Source organism: Fusarium solani, assembly GCF_023522795.1.
Source record: "Fusarium solani strain SB1 chromosome Unknown bctg00000014, whole genome shotgun sequence".
NCBI lineage: Eukaryota > Fungi > Ascomycota > Sordariomycetes > Hypocreales > Nectriaceae > Fusarium > Fusarium solani.
This window is the reverse complement of record NW_027072141.1, coordinates 499,016-524,768: the sequence shown is the minus strand read 5'-3', so window position 1 is coordinate 524,768 and position 25,753 is coordinate 499,016. Positions and strand designations below refer to the sequence as shown.

The window sequence follows — 25,753 nt, the reverse complement described above, 5'->3', positions numbered from 1 at the left end:
ACCAGGTCTCGAGGAGCGGCGGAGAGGGTGAGGTGGAAGTTAAGGACGTGAAAATGAATGGATAGCAGCCCATGTCAGTACTATTGAAACGCCATGCTCGGAAGAAATTGCCCGGAAAAGGTGGCCAGGCTTCGAAACTTGGGTGCTCGATCTGACATCCTGGTTAGAGGTCACACAGCCTGACTCACTATTTGCCGGGAGGGATGGCGCTTTGATGGATAATGGGGCTGGAACTGCATGTGCATCATTCACGCTTGCAAGAGGCCGGTCAGGCCTGCTATCCGTGCGCTCGCTCTGAAACAGGGTCACACTTCTTTCTCACCAGTCCAGAGAGGGGATAAGTGCATGGGGTCGGGGGTCGGGGGGAGGCCTAAACTCTTAGTGTTGGAGGCCGTGCGAGAGTCTGAGGAGCCCGCCTATTGGGCAGCCAAGGTTGTCCGTGGCTCTAACTGCAGAGTTGAAATGGAGTACTCCGCAGTCAAGGGATTTTTAAGCTAATTTGGCACAGCCCATGCGGCCTAACGTGCAAACACCTTCCGTCCTAGGAGACCTAAATCACTAAGACCCCCTAAGCTCATAACCATGGTTAACGGGTAGAGTAACGGCATTTCCTGACTCAATGTTATCGTTCGAGTTGATCAAGCATGGTCGTTGCTTAACAAACTTTGGCCAAGTGTTGGTCCAGACAAAATACTTGATGCTTGCTTCAGCGTTATCAAAAATGGTGGCATCAAAGCCGTCGGGGATGTCATCCCAACAGACGGTCTTGTCTTCCATTCCGTCCGTCTCATTGATTGACCTGGTCATGATACCAGTCTGAAAACCGTGAGGCGATGCGGAAGACGTCTTGGCCTTGGTAGTCATGGCGAAGGGCCCAAAGGGCGGAGCGGGATCAACATTGCGCTTGTCGCCAGAGAGAATGCAGGCATATGGCTCGAAAATAAACTCGAGCCTCTTGAGGTCCTGTGAGGAAAGGTAGATTTGAAACTCGGCACTGCGGGAGCTAATAAAGTCGACGTAGATTTGAAGAGCGCTGTTGAATCGTTCGCAGAGAAGTTCTTGAACCACGTTAAGTTTAATCTCCTCTGGGCTACGAATTGCCGGAGGGAGCGAAGATTTCCAGTCAGCGACGGCTCCTAAGAAGGCGATATTCTCTCCAGAGAGATCACGGAGGGCAGAGAACTGCTGAAGTGGCCTGGGGTTTCGCCAGAGGACACACTCGAGAGCTTCCATGGTGAGGAGAATCTCGCTGGTGTTACCCTTGATAGGGTCGTCCTTGGACCATGCGCTCAGTGATGGTCTGGCCACTTTCAGTTGCCATTGAACGATCGAGCTAAGATGTTCTTGGCGTAAAGTCTGGTATCTAATAACCTCCCAGCAAGGTAGGAAAATAGTGAAGATCTCGAGCATCATGATAGAGATGGCAATCCTTAAATCGAATGAGCTCGATATTCCGGCAAAAAAGCGAATATCGGGATATCATACCATTGAGGCGGAACCCAGATGTGATTAATCGACGACATAGCAGGGAGATATAGAGCAATAAGCCACATAGGGGTAGCATGAAGACTACTGAGTAGTTAGCGTCTAATCGGGTCAAGTAATATCAAGTGATACTAACCTCGATAGGCAGCAAGCAATAGTTTGGGTTCTCCACCCTTGTGTATCATTAATTCCACGTGCGCGCCAGAGAGTATAGGGAGCGACAATCCATGTCCAGAAGAATTGCCAAAAGATAGACGGCCACCTAGAAAAATGCGTTAGAGCTCAGGCTAGCAAGAGGAAATCGTCGGCATAACCATTCCCAGCCTCTCCTTATCTGCAACTTCTGAACGTCTTCGGTTCCAGAAATCTCAGTGCCAAGAATGCCGAAAGAGGGATGAAACTTTCGCGAAATGAGGTACATAAAGAGCGTAAGCAAAACCTTGCTGAATTAGTGATTGTAATGAGAACACCATGCTGCAAGTTGTGTCACCTGAAAACCCATGCCTGCGCCCACAAGGAGTAGAATCTTTCTAGTATAGTCGAGAGGTCGGAAGTGGGAAATGAGGGAACTCGTGTTCCCACTCTTGCTCCGAATCGAGGCAGCATCTGAAGTGAGGAGTTCCTTCTGGGCTTCAACAATAACGAGAAATCGGGAATTAGAGACGTGGAACAGAGCGATACCACAGGGGAGGTAGATGCTCATTATCCAGTACTCAACCTGGGGTGAAGTGAGAGGAAAATAAAAATAACCGGCCTGGACAGTGCCCCAGTAGAGATGGAGCAAGGTGATAGCAAGGAATGATAGCGGTAGACCTCGTATCCTCAGGATAGGCATGTCACGACGACGCCATAGAAATATCATGCCGCCCGCAACGATAAAGGTCCAGGAGAGGGCAAACGCTATCCAGAAGATTCCAAGGCCATCAAGGTTGACCTGAGGCTGGGCCTTAGACTCCGTCGAGCCCGTCTCCGCCATATTTGGGAGTGAAGGAAATGGGAAATTAGGAACCGAAGAGACAAGGTTTCTCAGGAAAGGGGATAGGTAGATAGATAGAAGCTGTGGGGGAATGAGGCCTCTGCAACAGGGAATCCTGGAAGCGGAACCAGGGGTTACGATATGAATATGTATTGTTGGTGATGAAGTCCTAGAGGCTTTCTGAGAAGCCTCAACACCACCATCACGCCGCGGATGAGCAAAGGATCTAGCCACCATCCATGAGGAGAGCCTCGTGGGGGACAACCCCTGATCCCGGCATCTGCAAATGCACTATTCCTGTCAGGAGCCCGATCACTGGGGGCCTCGTCGCTCGAGGCTCTCCCGATGACATTGACCCCGAATTTTTTCGAAGTAGGGCTGTCCCGGAGAGATCCGGTCCCCCGATTTATCATCCATTGGTTGCAGAAGTTTAAGCGCGTTAGTATGTTTGCCGGCAGCGGGCCCCAGCTTCCCCAGACGCTCAGACGGGGTCTTACCCCTAGCCCCTGTCCCGCCCGTGATGTTGCCCTTCCGGTGGCGGAGGGGCTCGGATTGACATCTGCAGTGAATGGCTAACCCTTGACCGGCCATGGCACCTGATGATGTAATGCTGAGAGCAGATAGCTAAGGATCGCCACCCATGGTTTCCTAGAAGACTTAACGCGGGTTCTGATTATGGATGGATGGGTTGGCCCGTCCCAAAATGTTTCAGACGAACAAGGATCCCGGCCTCACAAATGACGACAGAATAAACCTGAGGAACGCTGCTGATAGAACCCCCGGCCTCGCGGATTGAGGGGCAGCTCGCGAGCTCCACACGGCACACTTGGACACAAACGTGCGGTCACTAACAGCATTTTTCAAGGCGAGCGAAGAGAAGGGTTGCAAGCAGGTCCCCGTCACCTTTCATCACTATATTAAGACTCCTCAATACTGTTTGGTAGCGGAAAATGAGAGCTATAGCATATCCGGATTGCTCAAAATGGTAACTTTGGCTGGCAGGGGAGTAAATAGCACCTGTCAGCTGTCATGTAAAGTATCTTAGAACTGGGCGCCCGTTTAAAGAAATATAAATTTCACCGTCATTCTCCATGCATGGTGCTATTGGAAAGGCCTCGACGCTACTTCCAGATGCTGGTCGAAGACGGTAGCTCAGACGCTAAATCTCATTCTAGCCCAGAAGGAAGGGGGCCAATTTTCAGTTGGGGCTTCGGGCACGGACCCACCACGTCTTCACCACGAAGCCCGGTCTTAACACTGGCCCACCCCGACAATGCGTCCCGCTACTTTGGGCAACGTTGAGCAGGAGGGGTTCTGATGGCTCCGCTTTGTCAACGTGGCTATATGTTGGTTGGAAAGATCCGCAGCCTCGTCCTGACCAAGGGCCGTCCTCACTTCCAGAGCAGTGCCGCGGGTAGGAACCGGCCCGCCAATGTTGTGAATGGGTTTTATTGTCCACATTGGATAATGCATAGAGGGTGAAGGGCGAAGCTTTGCAGGGCTTTGAAAGGACCAGATATGACAGACGTTGGGCCTTTGCAAGTCCAAAAAACATGTTGCATTGAGAGGCTGAGCGACGAGGGCAACAAGGCCGCCCCAGGGGCAAGGGCAACATGTATCTTCCCTTTGCTCTGCGTCAGTTCACGAAATTCAGGGTCAACGCGCAAAAGTAAGTAGGCTCTGTGTCTCTGCGAAAAGCGACGTGTCATATGCGAACGTGGTGATTAAACTTGCCTGCATTTCCTACTTCGCCGAGACTCTCTGGTTTGGTCCTCATCTGGAGTTCGATTTCGAAAGTGCGGGAGACCTGGACAAAGAGAAATAGACGCCTTTATCACCGAATTAACCCCATTGCGTCTATCCTTTCGTCAGACGATTCAGCTCGCTCAGCTTATACACATATCGAGAACTTCTCCGCCGCTGCCCCTAGCCTGTACTACGAAAAAGTCCGTCTCATAGACACCAGGGGGATGCCGAGGGGTGGTCTCAGACGTCTTTGTGTGGCAGTCCCGCGCCGCCGTTCGTCACGCCCTAACCGGACCGGCGCCTACCACATGTTGATACATCATACGCGCCATCCCTGCAAGGGATTGACTTGGCCAACCACCTGTAAAACCCTAGCCACCTATGAGGGTAGGTCCCTCACCCCTGACCACTGACCTAGCGGCAGATAAATAGGGAAGCAAAATCAAATTAGTATCCTGTAGGTCTCAGTCCTGCTGCCACCTGTTGGTTTCACATTGCTTTTGACATCCCTCAAACAACCGGAGGGACCTCCGCGATGGCGCCTTGGCATCTTTCCTCGGGGTCGCAAGAAAAAAGCAAGTACGTCGACTAAGAGGTTGCAAACGGAAACCGGCATAAAGATAACGATACCGTTCGGCTGCGGCAATGGAGATTATCACAATGCCAATTCAGGGACCGAAACCACATGTTCTACGCAATTACGTCAAGAGCTTACTTGATAAGTCCGTCATTGGAAAGGGACATCGGCAGTCGTGCACAAAAGAACGTTGAAATTGTACCCCCCTTTTTATCGCCAATGGTGCTACGTCCGTCCTTCACTTGGGATCCGGCATTTGTCTTGATACGGACACTATCACATGGAAAACGCCTTCCACGATTACGACAGTATCGAGCCATCGATGTATTCGTGCATAGGCTCCGAGACCAAGCCCACATTGACACGCGATGATGTTCATCTGCCCGTCTAGAAACAACGGGACAAAATTGATAACAGATATCAGTCCAGACCGCCTATGAAGCTGGTGACGTTTCCAACGCCAGCGGACGGGGCAATAGCATTAGCTCTTAAGAACATCACGAGCACAAGTAGGTTAAACCAGCTTGTTTTGCCTGAACGTCGGAAACATCTTGGAATCTGAGTGAGAATTGATGCTGATGGGGATGGCGGAACTGGGGGTAGCGAACCTCTGGTGCTGGGCGGGAAGAGGTAACCACCGATGTACCCTTCTCTCGTAACCGTTAGGTACAATGGTTGACTTATAGCCAGTAGGAAGCAACCCCGGCGACAGCGGCGGTAGTTGGTCAGCAAACCAGTGACAGCAATCAGCGCTCACTGTCTGAGCGCTCCATAATGACGACCGGTGACGTTTGACTGAGCTGTTCTGCCGTATTGAAAACCATGATTGCAGTGGGTGCAGAAGTGATAGACCATTTCCCGGTGCCCCTCTAACTCGCCACTGATTAAGAGGGTCGTCATCGATTGAGCAGTCGAGATAGATGTGGTGGCTCTCAGAGTCCCGCACGTGCTGCTGCAGGCTGCCAAATGGCCTTTCACGCCTTGTGAAATAGGCATGGCGGCTTGAATTGCGTATGTTGCTCAAACGCCGCAGATACGAAACCCTGCCATAAATTTGGCAGTACTATCACGATAAGTAAAAGCAAATAGCAAATGTAACCGTTCACAAATGCACACGGATGATGGGCGAATGCTATGACATATGCCTGTGTATACAAATACTCTGCCTTCGCTTTCAATCTGTTTTCACAAAATCCAACCCAACCAGCCGCCTCTGTGGACGACCAATATTGCAACCGCCCGCCCTTAATCTTTCCCTCATCCTCGGGCTTTTTTTCTTTTCCCTCCTTTCCTCCCTCTCCATGGATACAACGACAATTTTATTATCGCCATGGCCGAGTTCGTCCACACCCAGATCCTGGGCACGACATTTGAGATAACGTCGAGGTAGCGAGCCTGAGAAATGGCACGCTGTTGCGGTGGTTAATTGGACCCTAGATATTCGGAACCACAACCTGTGGGATTGGGAGCATTTGGGCTCGTCTGGTACGTGACTGATTTGTTGATTGCGAACAGCGACTTCTGGGGAGTGTGATAATGGTTTAAACCCTCACTTAGCTCCGCGCGAGACCAGCTTACGAATCAAAACGTCGCCATCAAGAAGGTCACGAAGCCTTTCACCACGCCCTTCTTGGCTAAGCAGACATACCGAGAACTGAAGTTGCTGAAGCGCCTCAAGCACGAAAATGTACGCTCCAGTCTCCCACCACCCGCTGGCGCTTGCTGCTGACTCCCCCCTGGGTGATCTCTCTCAGCGACGTTTTCATCTCCCCAGTCGAGGATATGTATGTCCAGCGGCGGCATTGCTTGGCCAGCCTACTAATTGTTCAATAGCTACTTTGTTACAGAGCTTCTCGCTACGGATCTGCATCGGTTATTAACATCAAAACCGCTCGAGAAACCGTACATCCAGTACTTCCTCTACCAGATCATGGTATGCATGCCTGGCAGAGGCTTATCCAACCAATCGTGCAACCTCGCTGATAATGGCGGCAGCGGGGCCTGAAGTATGTGCACTCCGCTGGTGTTGTCCATCGAGACCTCAAACCCAGCAATATCCTCATCAACGAGAACTGTGATTTGAAAATCTGCGATTTTGGGTCTGCGCGGACAGAGGATCCCCTGATGACCGGCTACGTCTCGACGCGATATTATCGGGCCCCAGAGGTCATGCTTACATGGCGAAGGTATAACGCAGAGATCGACATTTGGAGCGCGGGATGCATCTTTGCCGAAATGCTTGAGGGGAAGCCCCTCTTCCCCGGCAAGGACCACTTGCACCAGTACTCAATTATCACAGAGCTTCTGGGAACTCCTCCTAAAGATTTCATCAGCACCATCGCAGCCGAGTCTGTAGGTATTCCCAAGAACCAGTGGAGCGGTATAGTATTCAAGTTGAGGCAGACGCTGCGGTTTGTCGAGTCCTTACCGAAGCGCGAGCGACACCCCCTCAAGAACAAATTCAAGAACGCCGAATTTTCGGGTGAGATTCAGGAGTTATCCATCCTCTCTCCAGCGTCTGACGGTCTGACTGAACATCCCAGCCCTGGAACTCCTTGATAAGATGCTCGTTTTCGACCCCAAAAAGCGAATAACAGCCACCGAAGCTCTAGCCCACCAATACCTCGTCTCCTACCACGATCCCACCGACGAGCCTGTTGCGCACGCGAAGTTCGACTGGAGCTTTGACGAGGCTGGCCTGCCTATGGATACATGGAAGATTATGATGTGACCCTAATAGCCACCAAACTCGCCGACACCCTGGTTGACTGACGAGATTCATAGATACTCGGAGATGCTTGATCGTCGCCATGTCACATGACATTTAGAGATCAAGGGCATCGTTTGCCGAAATTGAGGGAGTTCGCCAGCTGGTTCTGAGTATGTCTCAACATCAGTGATGGAAACCCAATCCACGACTCCAACGTAATTGATCAATATATTGACCTCGATCAATCTGCATCTCAATCCACGAACGCTTCGATTATATAATCCATCAATCCACAGAACCCGCCCGTTGATTGAGATGCGGACATACGTTAACGCTAGTCGGGGCGATCATAGCTTGGCGCAGAGGCCCTCTAGGGGTCCCATGTGGGCGAAATAATATCCGTCCTTGTCAGACAATTGGTTCCGCAGGGATCATTAGTGGCACCAGTCAATTGATGAGAATTATCTAAAGAACAAATGAAATTGAACAGCCATGTGTTCCGGCACAGCTATTTAAGCTCATGTCGTTAGGATTGGGGTCCTTGATGCGACAAGCCGGATGTGAAACCGGAGACACGACTCCAAAGTACGGGCCGCGTTTCACATCCAGTCGCACGAACCTAGTGGTGATATGCGACACATATTTACTAGTAGCAAGTTTCTAACTGCGTTGAAGGCATTTGGTTTGCGAAATTTTCTTGGTTCGGTACTAGGATATTTGGGACTCATCGGGCGTATATGAAACATATGAAACCGACTGAAACATATGAAACTGGGGGAGTTACAGTTTCATATGAAACCGGGTCCAGGGACTGTTTCAGTTTCATATGAAACAGTATGAAACAACACGCGTGGCTATCCAGCACTGCTCTGTGATATCAAAAGGGCTTGAAGCCCAGGAGTCAAAGATAGCCTCGCTGAGCGCAAGAATCACCAGTCTGGAGGAGGAAGTCGGCCGGTTGAGTAGAGGCAAGAAGAGAAAGGCCATACCCAATCCTAACAAGAAGTTCATGACATTGGCCGAGGCTCTAATTGCTGGTGACACTATTTCCGAGCCAAACCAAGCAACTGCAGAGGCAGATGTGTCAAGCTCCGGAGACCTTCACTTACTGTTGGAGGAAACTTGTCAAGATCGGGATGTTGGAATGAGGCCAAAATTAGGCAAGGATCACGATGAACGTGAACGACCTCAACTAGCATCAGGCAGCAGCCTGCTGCCTATGAGATCAACAGATTGAACACAAGTATAAGAGACCAACCTTCGTCGCTCCTTAGATGGGGGGGGACAATACAATCGACACTGATCTTTTATTTTCAATGTCTGCATTCGTGTATCAGTGCTAGGTTGACAAGATGCTGTTGAGGATGTGATTGAGGTGGTAGGGCTGGAAGAGGCTCTGTGGTTCAGCTCGCACGGACCGTTTAATGGCCCGAGCTTACCAAGGTGGGCACGGAAGGAAGAACCTTTCGGAACTTTCGTTTCTTCGGGCACTTTCGTTCCTCCAGGCACGGATAGACTGCCCCGGATCGGGTTTGGCGCCATCCTCATGTTGCTCCACGTTGCCCCACATAAAAACCGTTGTCCTTCCCTCAGCTTTCTCCTTTTCTCTTCTCTTTTCCCATCTTTCCTTTTCATTCTGATCAGTCCCTTGAAAGAGAAACGGCAATTCCACACCCTAACAATGCCATCGACCATCGGGATGCCCACGTCGAGCCAATGGTACGACCGTCACCGCAGATGCACGGATGGCTGCTCGCACGAAGGAAAGCTTGAATTGATCACCTGGACATCCACGGTTGGTGGGGATCGCATGGGATGGGGCAACTGCCTAGCTTCCGAATCCGACGAACTGAAAGAAAAATTTGAGAAGGAATTCAACTCCAACGAGGAGAAGATGTACGAGTACTGGCCACAGGGTTTCCGGTGGACCTGTTGCGGAACGGAGGGAGACCAGCGATTCGGATGTGACCACCATGGAAACGGAAGCACGCCATGTAGCTGCGATTTTTGCAAGGTTAGTACTCTTAGGCGCTTGTTCGACACGGAATAAAGACATTTGCTTATCAGAGGCTGTAGATGGGCAAACCAATTCCGGACTCCATCCATAAACACCGGACAGAATCTGCTGCCGGAAAGGGGCTGAGACTCTCTAGAGGTCCGGACCCAAGAAGCTTCAATAGGAGCCAGGGCGGCATAGCGGAGATCATGCGCTTGTCCTTGGGGATGCCTTAAATAATTCACTGCACGCAAGCACGATATACAGTGATTCCTATTAAACCGGGGTCTACTTTGGCGTGAATGGACGTGGATTGAACCCCTGTACTCCTGGAGATCCAGCACTGGTCCTGTTGGAATAAGGCAAGGACCACGATCATCATGAACTTGTTCACGATGAGAGTGAACGACCACAACTAGCATCAGGCAGCAGGCTGCTGCCTATGATATCGGCGGTTTGAACATAGGTATAAGTGACTGACCTTTGTCGGTCCCCTGGATAGAATCAAGCAGCTCAATATGACTATCTCTTCTGCCCACTCTCTCTGTTGCACCCTTAACTTCTGAGAGTTATGAACCCGGTCTGCCGGCTTGTGTGACCCAATTATCTGTTCATTTTACATCAGCCCATGACAACGGCCCGTGATGCCGTTACGCTTCCCAATTAGGAAGTCGATGAGAGAGCTGTGGTGTTGAACTGTGAGCTGTCACCAAGCACACTGCCAACAGCCTGCCTGTGGTCAGAAGAGCCCTGCTCACCCAAACGGTCAATTTCGCCAATTGAAGCCGTCACGATGTCTCCACCGAAGGAATCGAAGGTGACTGCCCTTATCACGCGTCTGAACACTCGCTCAGACTGGACCCCTTGGTACGGAACATTTGGGATTATGTTGATCCTGATAAAACCGACACTTTGACGCCTCCGCCGGCACCCTCTGCTGCCCTAATCCCCGCTGCAGGATGGGAAGACTTACAGGCGCCGGCCCAGGCCGCGGCGATCGAGCTTTGGAAGACTCATCGCCAGATTTGGAGCGATTAGGAAGTCGCTCGCGCAAGGAAAGCCGATGACTATCGTCAAAGCATGATTCCATCATCAAACTATCAGAAGCTGTTGACACATCGATCTCTGAGACGTACAGGGAGTATATCTCTAACGTCGATGGCCTCAGGGCTAGGATCATTGCCCTGAAGAAGCGGGACATGCCGTTGCCGCACCAGACCGTGAGAACGCTCATTACAAGTTCCTGGATATCTCTCAACGACGCACGATTCGAGATTGGGATTCTTGGGCCACTCAGTTTGAACGGGCCTATGATCGAGCCCAACGACTGAAAGTTGAGACCATCAACGAGGCTGTTGCTGTGAAGGCATTTCTGCGAGCCATTCAGCATCATGCTCCTGCTTTTTGGACTTTCTGGACCCAGTACAATATGGCTGAAAGGGCCAAGCCGGAGGGGCAAGGTAAGTCAGTTGAGTTGAAGGTCCTTATCGACCGGTTCCGCGAGAATGAGCAAGAATCGAAGGCATCTCGAGCAAGCGGATCAGCCAACGCAACGTCAATTCATTCACCTTCCAACCCCTCTTAAGATGGCCCCAGACTTCGAAAGGCAAAATGCCCAGGGTGCTTGCGTATCCACCCTGTATATACTCAAGCCTGGTGGGAAAACTGTTGGACCTACAAAGCTGTTTTTCATCCTGAACACTCTTAACAGGGCTTTGTTCCTCCTCCCCAGTCAAGAAGTCGATTGGAGAAGTGGTTGCGCGATAATCCCTCTCAAGCTGCCATAGCCAGGACTTGGAACCCTGGGAATGATGTCTCTGCTGGTCCGAAGCAAGAACTCGCCAATAAGAGCCCCGAATCGACCGAAATTGATATCCCCAGTCAGGGACCTCCAGGTCAGGTGAATGCGGCTGGGGCGGTTGCCCTAGTTAACTTCACAGGCTCTCGAGGGAGCCTTTATCACATAGCCATTTGGGATTCTGGACCCAACGTACACGTCTTCAATTCGGCAGCCTGGTTCAGGAACGGCGAATTGAAGCCTACGGACGAGTTCATCCTAGCAGGGACTCAGGAACTCAAGGTCGAAGGGAAGGGCACTGCTTTTGTTCAGACCAGGGGCTGGAATGGGGGAAAAGGCATCACAATTCGACTCCAGGATGTCCTGTATGTCCCCAGAATGCATACGAACATCGTATCAACGAAGATCATGAAGAGGGCCGGTTTTCTGTGGGATACACGCGATGATACCGTCTATCGCCGGTCGAACGGCGAAGTCATCGCTCAGTTGTGGGAGGTTGAGGATCAGTACGCGATTTCCTCGATCACGCCCCCAACGGTCATGGCAGTCAACCGACCCTCGAGCCGCCCACAGAGGGGTGATGCTGAGCTTTGGCATCGCCGATTGGGCCATCCTGGACCTGATGCCATGGAAAAGCTCACGAAAGAAGCTTTTGGTGTCGCTATGCGAGGACCAGTGACTTTCGAGTGTGACATCTGCGCCGTCAGCAAGATCTGGCGCACGGTATCACGAAAAGCCCCGGAAATGAGACCAAGAGCACCCGGTGCGGTCATCAGCTTCGACCTACACTACTACCAAGTTCCCGGTTATAACGGCGATAAATACTATGTGATTTTCACCTGTGTGAACGCCGGAATGAGGTTCTTCTACTCCCTCGGCGCCAAATGCGACATCAGGGATGCCCTGCGGCATTTGAAGAGCTTTCTTTGGACTTCCTTTGCCATCAGGATCATGATCATTACGTCAGACGACGAGATGGCATCCAGCTCGCACCGTCGGCCCCTTCAACGCCCACTCAGAATGGACATCCGGAACGATCTGGGGGGTGGTCAAGGACAAAGTGAGGGCTATGAAGCAACAGGCAAATCTCCCTGGTGACCTTGAGACAGAGATCGTGAAAGCTTCGGTGTATCTTCTCAACAGAACGCCGACCCAAAGGAACGACGGCGATGGTTGGAAAACACCGTACGAGCGTTGGTGGGCTTGGATGAGAAAGAACGTCGCACAATTCGCTCATATCCCTGAGAATCCGAAGCCGGATTTACGGCACCTCAAGGCATACGGATGTATCGCCTACCCGATAACGACTGATACGCTGGAACCTCCATCTGACCGCGACCACGCACGCCCATGGCCCCAACATGGCCGTCCTGGTCACAGGCTTGTCTTGCGGCTACTGTTTCCAAGCCGCGCCTGGTCATCCCGCTGATGGGTAACAGGCTCGATACGATGCACCGTTTGTGCCGATGATATGCTGGATAGTGTGGTCTGTTGTCGGTTTTCGCAGAAAAGTCATAGATAGATCCCCCTAGCTCGGCACGCCCTATGCCCCAATAGGGGACTTTTTGGGCCCATCGGCCCCCGGACGAAAAATATACCTACATACATACATACATACACACATCAAGAGCAACGCCCCGGTCGACAAGGCAGCCCCCAAGGCGCACATCGGGTATTTGGTCGGGTACAGGGCTTCTACGCAGTTCCTGATCTGGATCCCCTCACTCAGGGGGGCCGAAGTCATCGTATCTGCGAATGTGGGCTTCAATGAGGCCGTCAACTATGACCCGGATAGGGAGGAAGATGCACAGGCTGTCCAGCAATACACCTATGATGCCCTGAAGGAGATGACCCGTATCAACGTTGAACTGGTCAGGGACCGGCACGACTACGAGGTTACTCTCGGGCTAGTGGGTGATGAGCTAGATGTACAAGCCAGGCCTCCTGAAACACGCCCCGAAGAGCCCTGAGAGGAAGTCACTCGCGATGAGGCTTCCAGCCAAGAAGGGGAAGCCACGGGGGACGTGTTTCTCACACCGCCAGCCTCAAACGCAGGCGACGGCGAAGGCGAGCCGGCTGTGACGGAAGCAGCCAGTCAGGGTTCACGAGATCAATTGATTGGGGTGCCAATTCGAGAGGTTCAGCAGCTGGTATCAGACGATTTCAGCAATGACTGGAACTCCCTCGAAAGTTAACATTCTGACCCTGAACTTGGACCACCACTTGCAGAGCCCGATAGCTCTCAACGAGAGGATTCAAATGATGCATCTCTTGAGTCGTTATCGGGTCTGGGGGGTGAGGGCCCAAAACAACACAACATGACATTACTCAGTCTATACCGGCACAATCCCGACACAAACACAAAAAGAAAATCTATCGAGCAGACCCGAAGGTCCAAATCTTCCTCCATATACTCACCTTATTCTCCTCGGAGTTCTCCTCCCTGACATTATGTTGGAATAATTGGGAGCTTCCCCCTCACTTCAGGGTCACATCACAAAGTCCTAGATTGAAAGTTGAAAGTCCTAGATGGAATCGCATGGGATATAAACCCCTAGGGAGCTCTCACCATGACAATAACAATAACAACCTTGATTTTATCAATCACACCCAGCATCACTGCGCAATTCAACAACAATACCGCAGACTCTCAACTCGTTGCTTAAAAGGCATGCTCATGGTTGCCTCATATTCTGTGAGCTCATCTTCGCCGCGGGTAAAGAGTTCTCGGTGATTATGAAAATTTAGATTCACAGGGTTATCGATCTCGTCTAGGATCTCAAAATCAATGAATATCTCGAACCAACCGTGACCATCTGACCACTGGGCTAGGCAAGTCGCGAGATCCCAACCTGCAAGGCGTGCGTGCGATTCAGCATCCGTTTTCGGACCACAGGCAGGCTTCACAGCCATTGGGAGCTAAAACATTGCGAGAAGTTAGTGAGGGTAAATCATCCGCAAGTTCTAGGGGGAACTTACCAGCTGATTGATGCTTTCAATATCCTTCTTATTTAGGAGCCCGTCTATGAGGACTTTGAAAGGATTTTGATGTTCAGGGAAGTGTTCTTTTATGAGTTCTTGGCAGCGAGTTTTCTGCTCCTCTGTCATAGCTAAACCGAAAGAAACATGGCGAGGTTCTACGATCCACACCACCTTGGTGTTAGAGCGTTTCTTCATGGCCAACATCAGCGCCACGGCGGCGGCTGCGTTATCCGAGTCGGTGAAATCATTGTTGTATATGACAATGTTTCAGCCTGAGTGTGGCTTGCCGGCATGTCGGACTGCGCTGCGATAGCCATTGTGTGACTGAGGCAGAGAGAAAATGAGGTGCTTGAGGATGGATGTCGAGTTTTGGGTTAAGATGCATTTAGCTAACTATATATCCTACATTAACCAAACAGGTTTGCATCGTTCATGTAGTGCGGTGGATGTAATGGAATCTGTCATTGAAAATCCGCCTGGGGCTGTGCTGACGTCATGCAATCCCCTTCTGTGCAGCTTTTTAGGTTTTAAAATTGTTAAATCTTTTTTTTTTTTTAAATTTTTTTTTCTTTTTTTTCATCATCTCTACCAGAGTTTAAGTTTTCTGTCTCACGAGGTAATGCCTTGGCCTTGTTGCAAGCTCTCTGTCCATGGCCGTTATCAGGCAATCTAGACTGTGCTTTAAAATCGGGGCTGTTGGCTGACTGAGTGGGATACGCGTGGCCTCGTCGAGGGGTGGCAAAGGATTGAATTTAACACATGACGTACCTACAGTGGTCTCGACCCTCTCACACAGGGATCGGGGTCATGGGGTTGGTGCACAACCCTACTCGTTGGCTGAGACAGGATGGGTAGCGGGGAACCCTGATTCAGTGCCAACGCTTAGATTATTTCCTGCTTATCGGGCCAAACACCCATGCCCACATTCTTTCTGTAAAGATTTTCCTCCCATTCTCCCCAGTCACGGCACTTTTCTACGCTCTCCTGCCATTCCACCTTCACATTTACCGTATTCGAAAACCCTAGCTTGTCAACTACCCCTACGACATGGATGACCCATCTTGGGCATGGCCAGCCTGGAAATTTGGCATGAAGAGCGGAGATTTATTCACCAAGCTTCACAGCCAGTATAACACCTATCTGTGCCCAATTCAAGATCCTGATGCCTTCCATCACGATATCTTCGAAATCTCCCACAAGGCAAACTCTGCTGCCGAATTTCATCATTTGACCAACAATCGCAGTCAACAACGCCTCCACGAATTAAATGAGGCTCTCGAATCTGCGAGTCTCGAAATCATCGCAAATCCAAGTCTTATCAGCACGCCTCAGTGGGAACATGCTGTCCAACTCTTTCGTACCAAGTCCTTGGATTCCCTGGTTCGCTACTTCGCTTCTTATCTCCCCGCCGACCACATTTGGCATTCATCGTGTCACGCTTTCGCTCCTGCCACCAGCAGCACTGAACCCGAAGCCCATTCGCCTGACACGGAGTTTGAGGGCATCAGAATATACGACCTCAGCAGCAATTCTGTGATAGATCAGCCCGAGTGCTTTCGACCGCAAACACCTAGCTCACTTGCTGACTATGGCGAAGAGGTTATGGGATCTGGCGACGACACGTCGATGATGCCCTATCCCAATACATCAGAGGCGGTAAAGAGTGGGAATGGAATTCCGGATAGCAAGAGAGTGTACCCCGCTGAGAGTTCACCTGAGAACTTCCCCGTCAAACAGGTCAAGCATGGAAGCAGCCACTCGGAAAGTCAGACGGATCGTCACCTTGCTTGTCGGGAGACAGCCCAGCCCATGACATTGGCGCCTTCGGTCACGGCCACACTGGCTTCAGGGCCGTCGCGAACCATAATAACTTGTTCTAGCTCTATGCAGCCTACCAATGGGGCTCGGGCGGGAACCAAGCGAAAACGCCCTTGAGAAATATCAACTCGCACGAAAGCCAATCGTGCGTCGCCTAAGGTGAGGATCACAGGGAGGAGGAGGATTTGCTAGGTGTCGTATGACAGAACTAGACCTAGAAACAACTTAATTCATCTATAAACATGATTATCTCGCATCCTTCCACACTACTTTATTCCCATACCCCCTTCGGCATGCCTTAGGGCCGTCAAGTTCCTTCCATAACAAAACCTATATTGTCATTCGGGCGTACCCTCGAATCGAGCATAAACTTCGGGCAAAATGGCTGTTCGTAAGGGTAGGACTCAGACTTGAGGCGGCGGATCTCATGAGAGAATCATGATTACTAGCAAAGTGGTGATAGGAGAAACGAGATACACAGAGAAAGCAAGTGACATGGAATGAGAGCAGGTATTCAGCAACGCCGTTAGGCATTTCTTCTAGTGGACTTGAAGCGTCAAGGCCATCAACCACCCAGAGCTCTACCACGGATAATAGGGCATCGAAGAAACTGGCTAAGCATCTAGGAGCAATTTGATAAGATCCGCATTCTAGATATGGAACAATATATGTTCGGCTGTTCAAACGTGGCCAGTGTTTCTCGGTCCGTCCCGGAGCCTTAACTTCCTCTCACCATCCGCCCTCGATGTCTTCAAAACATGCACCATCACCTCATACACTAGCATTGTCGTGGCAGATGATGGTATGGCGCGGATCATACTGGTGCCCATGCCGGCATATAAGGCACGCCAACCTTCTTCGCGCAAAATTGTCCGAGATGTGTTGATAATGCCCCGGCACTGAGAAGGTAGTCCCTGGCGCAATTGATCTTTGGTACGGGTTGACCCTTCTCGCGATTGGATGTAGTGGGAGGCCGGGCCTGAGTTGTTGTCTAACGGCATGGAAGGCTGTATTCTTCGTTGTATTTGAAGCCTTGTCCTGATGACTTCGTGGGGATACGTGGCAGCGCCGGCACACATTTTGCTCAGGGAACTAGATATTAAAATTGCGGGGATCTCTGATCTGCCACCTTCTTCTGTCCATCCAACCCTGACCCGGTAAAGCTTCTTTTCAGCTGCTCGTACAGAGGAAACTGAATTGCTAGGTGAATAACCCCGAGCAATGCTGGAGTAAGCCCTGAATAGAATGCAACCATTCCCTCTTTGCGATAGATCGACTGAGCGACATCAAGAGCAGACCTACTACTTCCGGGGGTGCCGGACTGGGTCATAAGCCGAGTCTTGACAACCCACAATGGATTTGTGGATATCGTAGAGCAGATGCCAGCAGATCCTGCTGAAACGGATGAAACTATCCATGCCTGCTGAATATCTTTGTTCGGATCAGCAATCTAGAGTGAACAAGAAGATGGGAAGGGGGTATCCATGCACCTACCAAATCTCGTAGTTAAAGCTTCGTTACTCTCGTGATAGATAGTAAAATACACTGTCCATCTAGGGAGGTACGCCAGCATAGCTGGCGCTAAGCCTCGGTACATGCCCCTGAAACCCCCTTCTCGCCATATCAAGCGACCAGTCCCAAGCAGACCTCGATCCTGCAACGGGCGTCGGACGCTGGCTGAGGCTGAACCGAGGCTCTGTGTCGGGAGGCCCCCCGCCCCTTGCAAGTTGGTTTTGATAACATCCAGAGGACAGGCTGCAATGCAGGAGGCCAGCCCGGCACTAGCGCCAGAGATACTCTGGATTGTAGAGGTAGAACAACGTGTCGCAATGTTTTCTAACCAGGAAATCGACTCGCATGAAGATTGGTTTGGAAGACAGGAATTAGGACCTGTGGAGCCCAGCTGGGGAGAATTGGTGGGAGGCATCGTGACTGCATGTAAAATAGCAGAATTATTTCTCTGTCGCTAATTCTTGCTTGTGGCGGATTGAAAGACGCGTAACAGGTGGCGATGAATATTTCGTTGACTTAGGCATCCACCTAATATACTGCAAGCATCTTGAATTTGTCTGCAGGGGGCTTGGCACATGGAACTTAGCGTGGCGGAGTTGGGCATTCTTGCATGATCACCAGCATCCGCCTCGCTGTGAGTCAGATCAGATTTTGCCTGCTTGCTAGCATGCGGCAGGCAGAATAAGGCAAACATAGTGCATTTGTGGCCTCCTAGCCATTCCAAAGCGGCCATATTAGGAGCGTGATGCCGGTGGGGAATCTTGCGGTTCATTTTGTACTCAACAAGCCTTCGCAACTTAGTACCAGCGAGCCTCAAACTGGTGGATTTCCAGCGCCTTTATAGAGCTACCATGGTTTGTACGCATCAGCTATCTTGTCTCCTTGCCATCGGTTTCTCAAAATGTCGTCTACCCATGTCATCTGTTCCAGCACTCTTTATTCGTCTAATTGCGTCACCGCTAGCTAACTATCCCGTGTGCTGGGTCCTATGATACAGCGAACAGACCTGCGTATTTGGATATGATATATCGATATCAACTGTGCTATCTGGATATATCGATATTGATATATATCGATATCGATATAACTCTCTGCCTCTTAAATGGATATCCAGATTGATATCCACCTAAATACCGCTCTCTGATTGGCTGAAAAGATCTTATCAATTGATTAGATGATGAAAAGGCTTCTGTCGCATATCACCACTAGGTTCGTGCGACTGGATATGAAACACGGGGCGTACCTTGGGGTCGCGTATCCGGTTTCACATCTGGCCTGTCGCATAATCCTAACATGAGCTTAAATAGCTGTTCCCGAACACATGGCTGTTCGATTTCTTTTGTTCTTTAGATAACTCTCATCAATTGACTGGTGCCATCAATGATCCCTGTGGAGCCAATTGTCTGACAACTTCTCTCAATTTCAACATCAGCACCACCATCTCAGTACTCGTTCAAACGGCCCTAGGTATTCTAGCACAGTTAGCTTATCCAGGTGATTTATCGACCATGGCATCATCTCAGACCACCGCCGCCTCTACGCCCTCGATTTCGGACCAGCCCATTACTGGGACGTCTCTGGACTCTTTCCTCTTCTTCAAAGCAACGTATCCTGATGAGGACACCCAGAACACCACCGACGGGTCATGTAAGCGCAATTCCAGGGGTATGGTGATGTATCGATGTCTCCATTGCCCTGCCGATAAGCCCTGGGCGAATCGGAAGCGGGACAACGCATGGCATCACGCCCGGCGGTGCCATGCCGATATTATCTCTTCCCTCGATCGCACGCTCATTGGGGGCAGTTCTTATGTTCTAGATGATGAAAGGGAAGCCAAACGTCCTCGGATTGATGCTTTCTTTCCCTCTCGTTACTCGGATGTCTCTCTCCGCCGTATGTTCGACCGCGATCGGTATTTAGATGCAATAATCAGCCTAATCACACGCCGCCGGCTTGCCTTCTCAGCAATTACCTGGGATGAGATGCAAGAGATTATGCTAGCAGCTAATCCTGCTATAGAGGACCTTTTAGTGACCAACCGAAGTGCTCTAATGCGACTAATTGATGCCACATATGAGTTATATTCTTCTCAGCTCATGGCAACTCTTGAAGCTTCCATCTCAAAGATCCATATCCTCTCTGATCTCTGGACATCGCCCCATCGCCATGGGATATTCGCCATCTTTGCGCGATGGGTTGATCAGGATTATCAGCCACGAAGGGCACTGCTAGCGATGCCAGAATGTCGCTATAGCCATAGTGGTGAAACCCAGGCATCTCTAATTATCGATACACTGGCAAAGTACGGCATTGCTTCTAAAGTGGGCTACCATGTAGGGGATAATGCCACTTCAAATGATACCTGCTTGTCTTATCTCTCACGGCGGTTACGAGAAGACTATGGGGTACGATAGCCCTTCCCTTATCTCTGGATTAGGATTAATTGGTTGCTAGTTGACGTTTGATCCCTCTAAGCGCCGTATCCGCTGCGTCGCCCACATTATTAACCTATCCCTTCAAGCATTTCTTCTCGCGTCTTCAAAAGAGGCACTAATCGCCGCTCTTGATGCCACCGATGATACCTCAAACGATCAGTTGTTTGCACAGTTCTACGACACCTTGCACGACGCCGGACAGACACCAAGAACAGATGAGGCCCATCAGAGAAGAAGAGCTTCGCGAAGAGGCAATCGTATACTTGAGAACTTCACTGGATGGCAGCATATCGCGCCCCTACGGAAAGTACACAACATCGCGGTCTGGATACGTAAATCTACGCTTCATTCGGCTATATGGGACGATGAAATAAAGCTCCGACTAGGCATAGATAATGCCACACGTTGGAATTCATGGTATCGATTGTTGGATAATTTTCTGCGGTATCAATCCCGTGTAAAACAGTTCCTAATTGACCATGATAGAGAGCTTCAAGACGATATCCTGCTAGCTTCAGAGTGGGAGTTTATTGAACGGACGCATCGTTTCCTACAGCCGTTTGCCTCAGCTACGTTGTTAGCCGAAGGGGCGCGATCTACACTCTCCCAATCACTCTCGATAATGGATGTTTTATTGCGACAGTACGAGAAGTATAAGGTCGGTGGCGATGTTTTTTTCTTTTATCTAATTGATCGGCTAACTAATTGTCTTATTTAGGAGCTTTATAGTTCAAAGGAAAACCATGATCCCCACATGGTACACTGCATCGATATGGGCTGGTTTGTACTTAATAAGTACTACACCTTATCAGACCAGACACCAGTGTATGCCGCCGCACTCCTTCTCGATCCCTCGAAACGAAGAAAATACATTGAGCGGAATTGGCAAGAATCCTGGCACGCGCCTGCTATTGCTGCTGCCCAGCAAATTTGGCTAGATGAATATAATGCCGCGCCAATCCCAGAATCCTTGCGGGTGCCTCTAGATGTGTCCTCTTCATCTGGGAGGCAGCACAACGAGCTGGATGAGTTGTTGAGCGATATTGCTGTTACTGGCCCTATCTTAGACGACGCCGATGACTTCGAAACCTTTATTGATGCACCACCGACCCGGATAACTGGCTCTCCTCTCCAGTGGTGGCTACATCGAGATCAAAGGAAAGCATATCCGCGGTTATCCCACATGGCAATTGATATCCTCTCAATCCCTCCTGAATCATCTGATGTTGAGTCTCACTTCTCATCGGCGCGGCGTACGCTATCATGGGATAGAGAGAGCATGACCTGCGAGAACCTGGCGAAGGTTGAGTGTGTGGGCAACTGGATGCGCGAGGGTATCATTGTACCCAAGTCTCACGGTGGCAGGGGCGTTATTTCCAGCGTTGCTGTTGAATTTAGCGTTGAAACAGAGGCAGAGGACTTTCTAGATTAGGGTACTTTCTTGTTCTTTCTTCTAGCCTACAAGAATTATATGTGGTTTATCTGGATATCAACCTTGCTAAAGTGGCTATGTGGCTGTATGGATATCTACCTGGATATATCGATATCCAGATAATTTCTCCCACTTATCTGGATATCGATATAAGGGCCAGAATTTCGGTGGATATCGATATACGCAGGTCTGCGCCCTGCTGTCTCAGCAAGCCCATGACGCAGGCGCGGATCTGACTGTGGGACGGAGCATAGCCCAGAGATTCCTGGCGTAGGATCCTGAAAGCCAACCTGTCCTCCTGATTCTTGGACAGACGTCGGCGAGGGTGAATCTGCTCTTTCACCGCCCCGCGGCAGTTGAGTCTGTCGATTAGAGTCCTTCGCGGCACTCCCCGTCTCTGAGCCGCCTGAGGTGAAAAGCCATTATCGGTAATATCCAATATGGCGTCAGCCATGTCGTTCTCTGTATATTCCCATCTAGGCCGCGAGGTAGGCATTTTTCTGTCGTCGTCAAAGACAAAGGCCAAAAAACACGACAAGGAGCGGTGAGCGGCTTGGTGGTCAGACTAACAATATTTCAATAGCATAGCCTGCATATGTCGCGTGCCCCACAAAACCTTACGGAGGCAAAACAATTACCTCCAATCATTTCTATAATCAATAGAGGCAACTTCTTTTAGGTAGCTATTTACTTTGGCCAACTTTGGTGTAAGTGAAGTTGACGAGTTTTGGTCGTGCTTTTTTTTTTTTTGCGTGGCGAAAGAGTGGGGTTGGCGAAAGAGTGGTTGTGCATGGTAACACTTGTGAAAATCTCCTTTAGCAGACTCGGCCATCAATGCTGTAAAAGCACCGTGAAAACCACCCTCTCCATCTTCGTTCCTCAAGGCTCTTTTGCGCAAACCGCGGCCGGTTTGCCTCTCCTGTGTTCCTCAACTACGCAATGGATAATACGATGCGAGACAGTCCGGGCCTGGGAGCCGCCACCTCGGGTGGAAACGCAAAGTTATCCATGGTCTAGCAATCGTAGTGTCGGTTACTCGGCGCTGACGGCCCTGACTACATACTCAACACCCTCGATTTTAACCTTGTCTGCCTCGATCCAATTCCGCCCTTCAACTTCAATCTCTTCGACTGCTTGATTCGATCTCGGAAGACACTTGACATCTCCAGACTCAAACGATACTTGCCAGCTTTGGCTCGAGGGCTCAAAGTCTTCTCTGTGTGCCGAAAAAGAACCAGCTGAGGCCTTTCTGATCGCTAAGTTAATACCGCCAACTCTTCCAACAAAAGTAGTTCCATAAGCACTCTGGAGAACCCACGATAGTCGATCTGATGTCGTCTTGGACGTGATATCCTGCCACACTTCTACGTAATCGGTCACGGCGCCTCTATTGTGGGGGCAGGGCGAGCTCCCGATCTCAAGGTCATCGCCATTCGGCAGCTTCTCGAAGTACGCCTCGTCCGGGACGGTCAGGTCTAGAGAGTCGATGATGTGTGTCCAGCGAAAAGTGGCTGGAAGCAATCGTGAGCAAGGTCTGACATGATAGAAGATCAGAGAGGACATACGTGGATTATATTTCAGGAGTATACGTTTACCCCGCCGGCTCCATTGAATCGACCGAGTCTCCTTGTCCACCCTCAAGTCGATGAAGAACCCGCACACGTTAAGAGTGATGGTTTCGGTATCTTCGTATGCTGGCTCGAGCAACCAGCGGACATTGATGCGCTGGAGAGCTTGGGAGGGCATCTCTTCTGTATCGATAATAATCCGGACTTGACGAGAATCTGTGGTTTTCCGGGGAGTTGATACTTATCAGATCAGGGGCAAGTCTCCCGCATTTAAACATGATTCAGAGAGGGTTACCACTGGTCCACACTCGGCAGCGGAAAATCGCGTGTTCGATTCGCAGTTCCGTCGCAATCCAGACATTTAGCACTTCCAGGTTGGCAGATCAGCTACTCTCACAATTTATCCCTCCATCCTTTCCCAACCGCCAGCCGTCAACGAATCCTAAACACGGCCTCATTCTCACCCAGCGCATATTCACCGCTCATTGCTCCATCCACATACGCAGGGCCAAGGAAAGTATACTCGCCATCTTCACCCGGCAAACTCCTCAACAAAACGGGTAATCTGCATCCCCAGAGAGCGCAAACCATGTCACCAGCGCGAAGGTTTCCTGGGCCCAGTCCGACGAGTCCCTGGTCTGTGACGAAAAGCGATCGGCCGCGGAGTCTGATGAATATGAACTCGAATGAAGAAGCGTGCGTTTCGAACTTGGCTGACGGTCCACTTCTCTCTACCTCTGTCGCGACGCTCCACAGGTCCCGACAAGATTCTGGACAGAGCCTAGAGGACTGGAAATACGAGCGGTCGCCCGCCAAGAGCTGAAAGAATGCCGCGTCTCGCTGAGCGGGCGAGTATCGTCGTCTTAGATGCGACATCGCCAGGCGTTCCATGTCCGCAAATGCCGCGTTTCCATCGCCCTGGAGGCGACCCGTGCTGTGGTAATTTGCCTTCAGGTGCGAGAACCGGGTCTCAAACGGGCCAATGCTCTCTACTATCTTGCCCATACATACGCCAGGAGCAGTGAGCGTATCTCCAGAGATAGCTGCGTTTGTTTGGCGGTTTCGTCCCGGCGTGTTGTACAGCTCCGTGAGCCCCCTCAGCCGTTGCCAGATGTCCGGAACCCAGCTAGGACCGGCACCAGAGCATGGCGAAAACAGGGTGAGAAACCCTAGATTTCGGTAGACGTCGAGATATGTCTTGCAGAAGTCAATAAGGACCGCGGAATACGTCTTGCGGTAGTCTAGGTTCAAACGCTCACGAAAGGCTGCCGGAAACAACCCAAAGAGCCCGTATATCTTGTCCACTGGTCTGGTGGCGTTTAGGCGTGAAGCATCCCGGAGAACCGTCGCCGGATCAGTCTCGCCCCGAATTGCTGTCGTGAGTAAAAACATATCTCGGGGACGCCAGTACCCAGCCCCGTCCAGGTGGACATTTCCTTTCCGAGTCTCCACGAGGAAACGGCCGAGCCTTTCGAAGGGCAACGACTTGTGACCGTACATCAAAGTGACGTCCTTGGCGGCCGCTACCTCCTGCACGACCCAGACACGAGTCCAGTACGGTCTCGAGAAGAGACTGTCCAGGGCCAGCTGTAAGTGACCGGGTGGCGATTCTTGCTCCCATACACTAGAAGCGATGTAGTCCATGGCATGGCCGCCAGCACTGTCAGCTTCGCCGAGCCAGGCGATGACCCGCTTGGACAGCTGATAAATGTCCCTCATCATGGGTACCTGCTTGCTCATTTCGGATGTACTACCTTGGTCGATGCACATGGAGTCCACCCACAGGACCATGGGCTCGGTCGGGCTGCGGATGTACTTGAGAGCGGCGTGAAGGTTGGGTGTAATACCGAATAGTCTTCCGTTGACGCTGATGGGCTGGAGGAATGTCGAGTCGCCCCAGGCGTATGACAAGGCTGTGTAGTCACATGGTTCGGGCGAATCAAGACACGCGGCTTCTAGGTCGCCTACGATGGGCTCGGTCATGATTCCGGGATAGAGCTTTATCAACCGGATCCCTCGGTGTGCCGCGTCCAAGGGGACTTGAGCGTAGACGTCGCGGGGGAAAACCGACGATATACCGTCCTCCATGGTGCAACGGAGTTGAGGTTGAGCCAATAGGGTAGCGCGGCAGGTATTGGCGTGTCGCTCTCCACTATTGGAGGTGAGCAAGACCGTGAATGGCCAGCTCCGCGGCTTAGCTGGAAACTTATTGGAGAACCGGAACGAGCAAGTTAGATAAAGATATCCCGTGTATAAGGAAAGCTCCACACGACGCTTGCGGCCAGGCAGATATATGTTCTCTTAATACGAAAGAAGATATAAGCTAGGCTTGTAGTCAAGAAAAGCGGTGAATGGGACATTCTTGAGCGACGGTAATGTTTTATCAGGCATGGCTGTGCAATGGCAGTGCTGTGATACGGCTTGCAGCGAGGCTGGAACTAAACAACATACTGCTTCGACAAGTGCAAATTAAAGCCACACTGTCGAGTTATGGCTGCGGCTGTGCTGTAAAATGGCCGCTAGTTTGTTAGCCATTCTCTGTGAGGCAAACCCCCGGACCAAGTAATGCAAATATTTAGCTTCACCAAGCAGAATGTCCTCCATCTATGCGCAGATCACTACCAGCCATGAAGCTACCTGCGTCGCTGAGCAGAAACACGGCGGCCCCCCTATACTCCTACTGGACTAATCCAGGGGGCAATTTGGTAGTAGATCTTC

At 50.8% G+C, this 25,753-nt stretch overlaps 7 protein-coding genes across 7 annotated transcripts; 4 read left to right on the top strand and 3 right to left on the bottom strand.

The window, feature by feature from the left end:
* Nucleotides 1-558: 558 nt before the first annotated feature.
* On the bottom strand, nucleotides 559-2,461 carry MRS44_017645 (uncharacterized protein; the record flags this gene model as incomplete). The annotated part of the gene is made up of 5 exons (XM_065615554.1): nucleotides 559-1,429; nucleotides 1,486-1,569; nucleotides 1,622-1,747; nucleotides 1,800-1,924; nucleotides 1,976-2,461. The coding sequence occupies 5 exons, from the start codon at nucleotides 2,459-2,461 to the stop codon at nucleotides 559-561; spliced, it is 1,692 nt and encodes a 563-aa protein (XP_065471626.1).
* Nucleotides 2,462-6,114: 3,653 nt separating this feature from the next.
* MRS44_017644 (uncharacterized protein) lies at nucleotides 6,115-7,515 on the top strand (the record flags this gene model as incomplete). The annotated part of the gene is made up of 6 exons (XM_065615553.1): nucleotides 6,115-6,170; nucleotides 6,222-6,269; nucleotides 6,342-6,471; nucleotides 6,634-6,717; nucleotides 6,780-7,266; nucleotides 7,328-7,515. The coding sequence occupies 6 exons, from the start codon at nucleotides 6,115-6,117 to the stop codon at nucleotides 7,513-7,515; spliced, it is 993 nt and encodes a 330-aa protein (XP_065471625.1).
* A 1,660-nt stretch (nucleotides 7,516-9,175) lies between these two features.
* Nucleotides 9,176-13,258, top strand: MRS44_017643 (uncharacterized protein; the record flags this gene model as incomplete). The annotated part of the gene is made up of 6 exons (XM_065615552.1): nucleotides 9,176-9,508; nucleotides 10,665-10,950; nucleotides 11,087-11,157; nucleotides 11,202-12,348; nucleotides 12,398-12,672; nucleotides 12,917-13,258. The coding sequence occupies 6 exons, from the start codon at nucleotides 9,176-9,178 to the stop codon at nucleotides 13,256-13,258; spliced, it is 2,454 nt and encodes an 817-aa protein (XP_065471624.1).
* A 2,059-nt stretch (nucleotides 13,259-15,317) lies between these two features.
* MRS44_017642 (uncharacterized protein) lies at nucleotides 15,318-16,205 on the top strand (the record flags this gene model as incomplete). Its single annotated transcript, XM_065615551.1, has 1 exon — nucleotides 15,318-16,205. One exon carries the CDS (start codon nucleotides 15,318-15,320, stop codon nucleotides 16,203-16,205), a length of 888 nt encoding a protein of 295 aa, XP_065471623.1.
* Nucleotides 16,206-19,108: 2,903 nt separating this feature from the next.
* MRS44_017641 (uncharacterized protein) lies at nucleotides 19,109-21,467 on the top strand (the record flags this gene model as incomplete). Its single annotated transcript, XM_065615550.1, has 3 exons — nucleotides 19,109-20,005; nucleotides 20,055-20,367; nucleotides 20,848-21,467. The coding sequence occupies 3 exons, from the start codon at nucleotides 19,109-19,111 to the stop codon at nucleotides 21,465-21,467; spliced, it is 1,830 nt and encodes a 609-aa protein (XP_065471622.1).
* A 1,032-nt stretch (nucleotides 21,468-22,499) lies between these two features.
* On the bottom strand, nucleotides 22,500-23,213 carry MRS44_017640 (uncharacterized protein; the record flags this gene model as incomplete). The annotated part of the gene is made up of 2 exons (XM_065615549.1): nucleotides 22,500-22,978; nucleotides 23,033-23,213. 2 exons carry the CDS (start codon nucleotides 23,211-23,213, stop codon nucleotides 22,500-22,502), a joined length of 660 nt encoding a protein of 219 aa, XP_065471621.1.
* A 254-nt stretch (nucleotides 23,214-23,467) lies between these two features.
* On the bottom strand, nucleotides 23,468-25,123 carry MRS44_017639 (uncharacterized protein; the record flags this gene model as incomplete). Its single annotated transcript, XM_065615548.1, has 1 exon — nucleotides 23,468-25,123. The coding sequence occupies one exon, from the start codon at nucleotides 25,121-25,123 to the stop codon at nucleotides 23,468-23,470; it is 1,656 nt and encodes a 551-aa protein (XP_065471620.1).
* Between the last annotated feature and the right edge of the window lie 630 nt (nucleotides 25,124-25,753).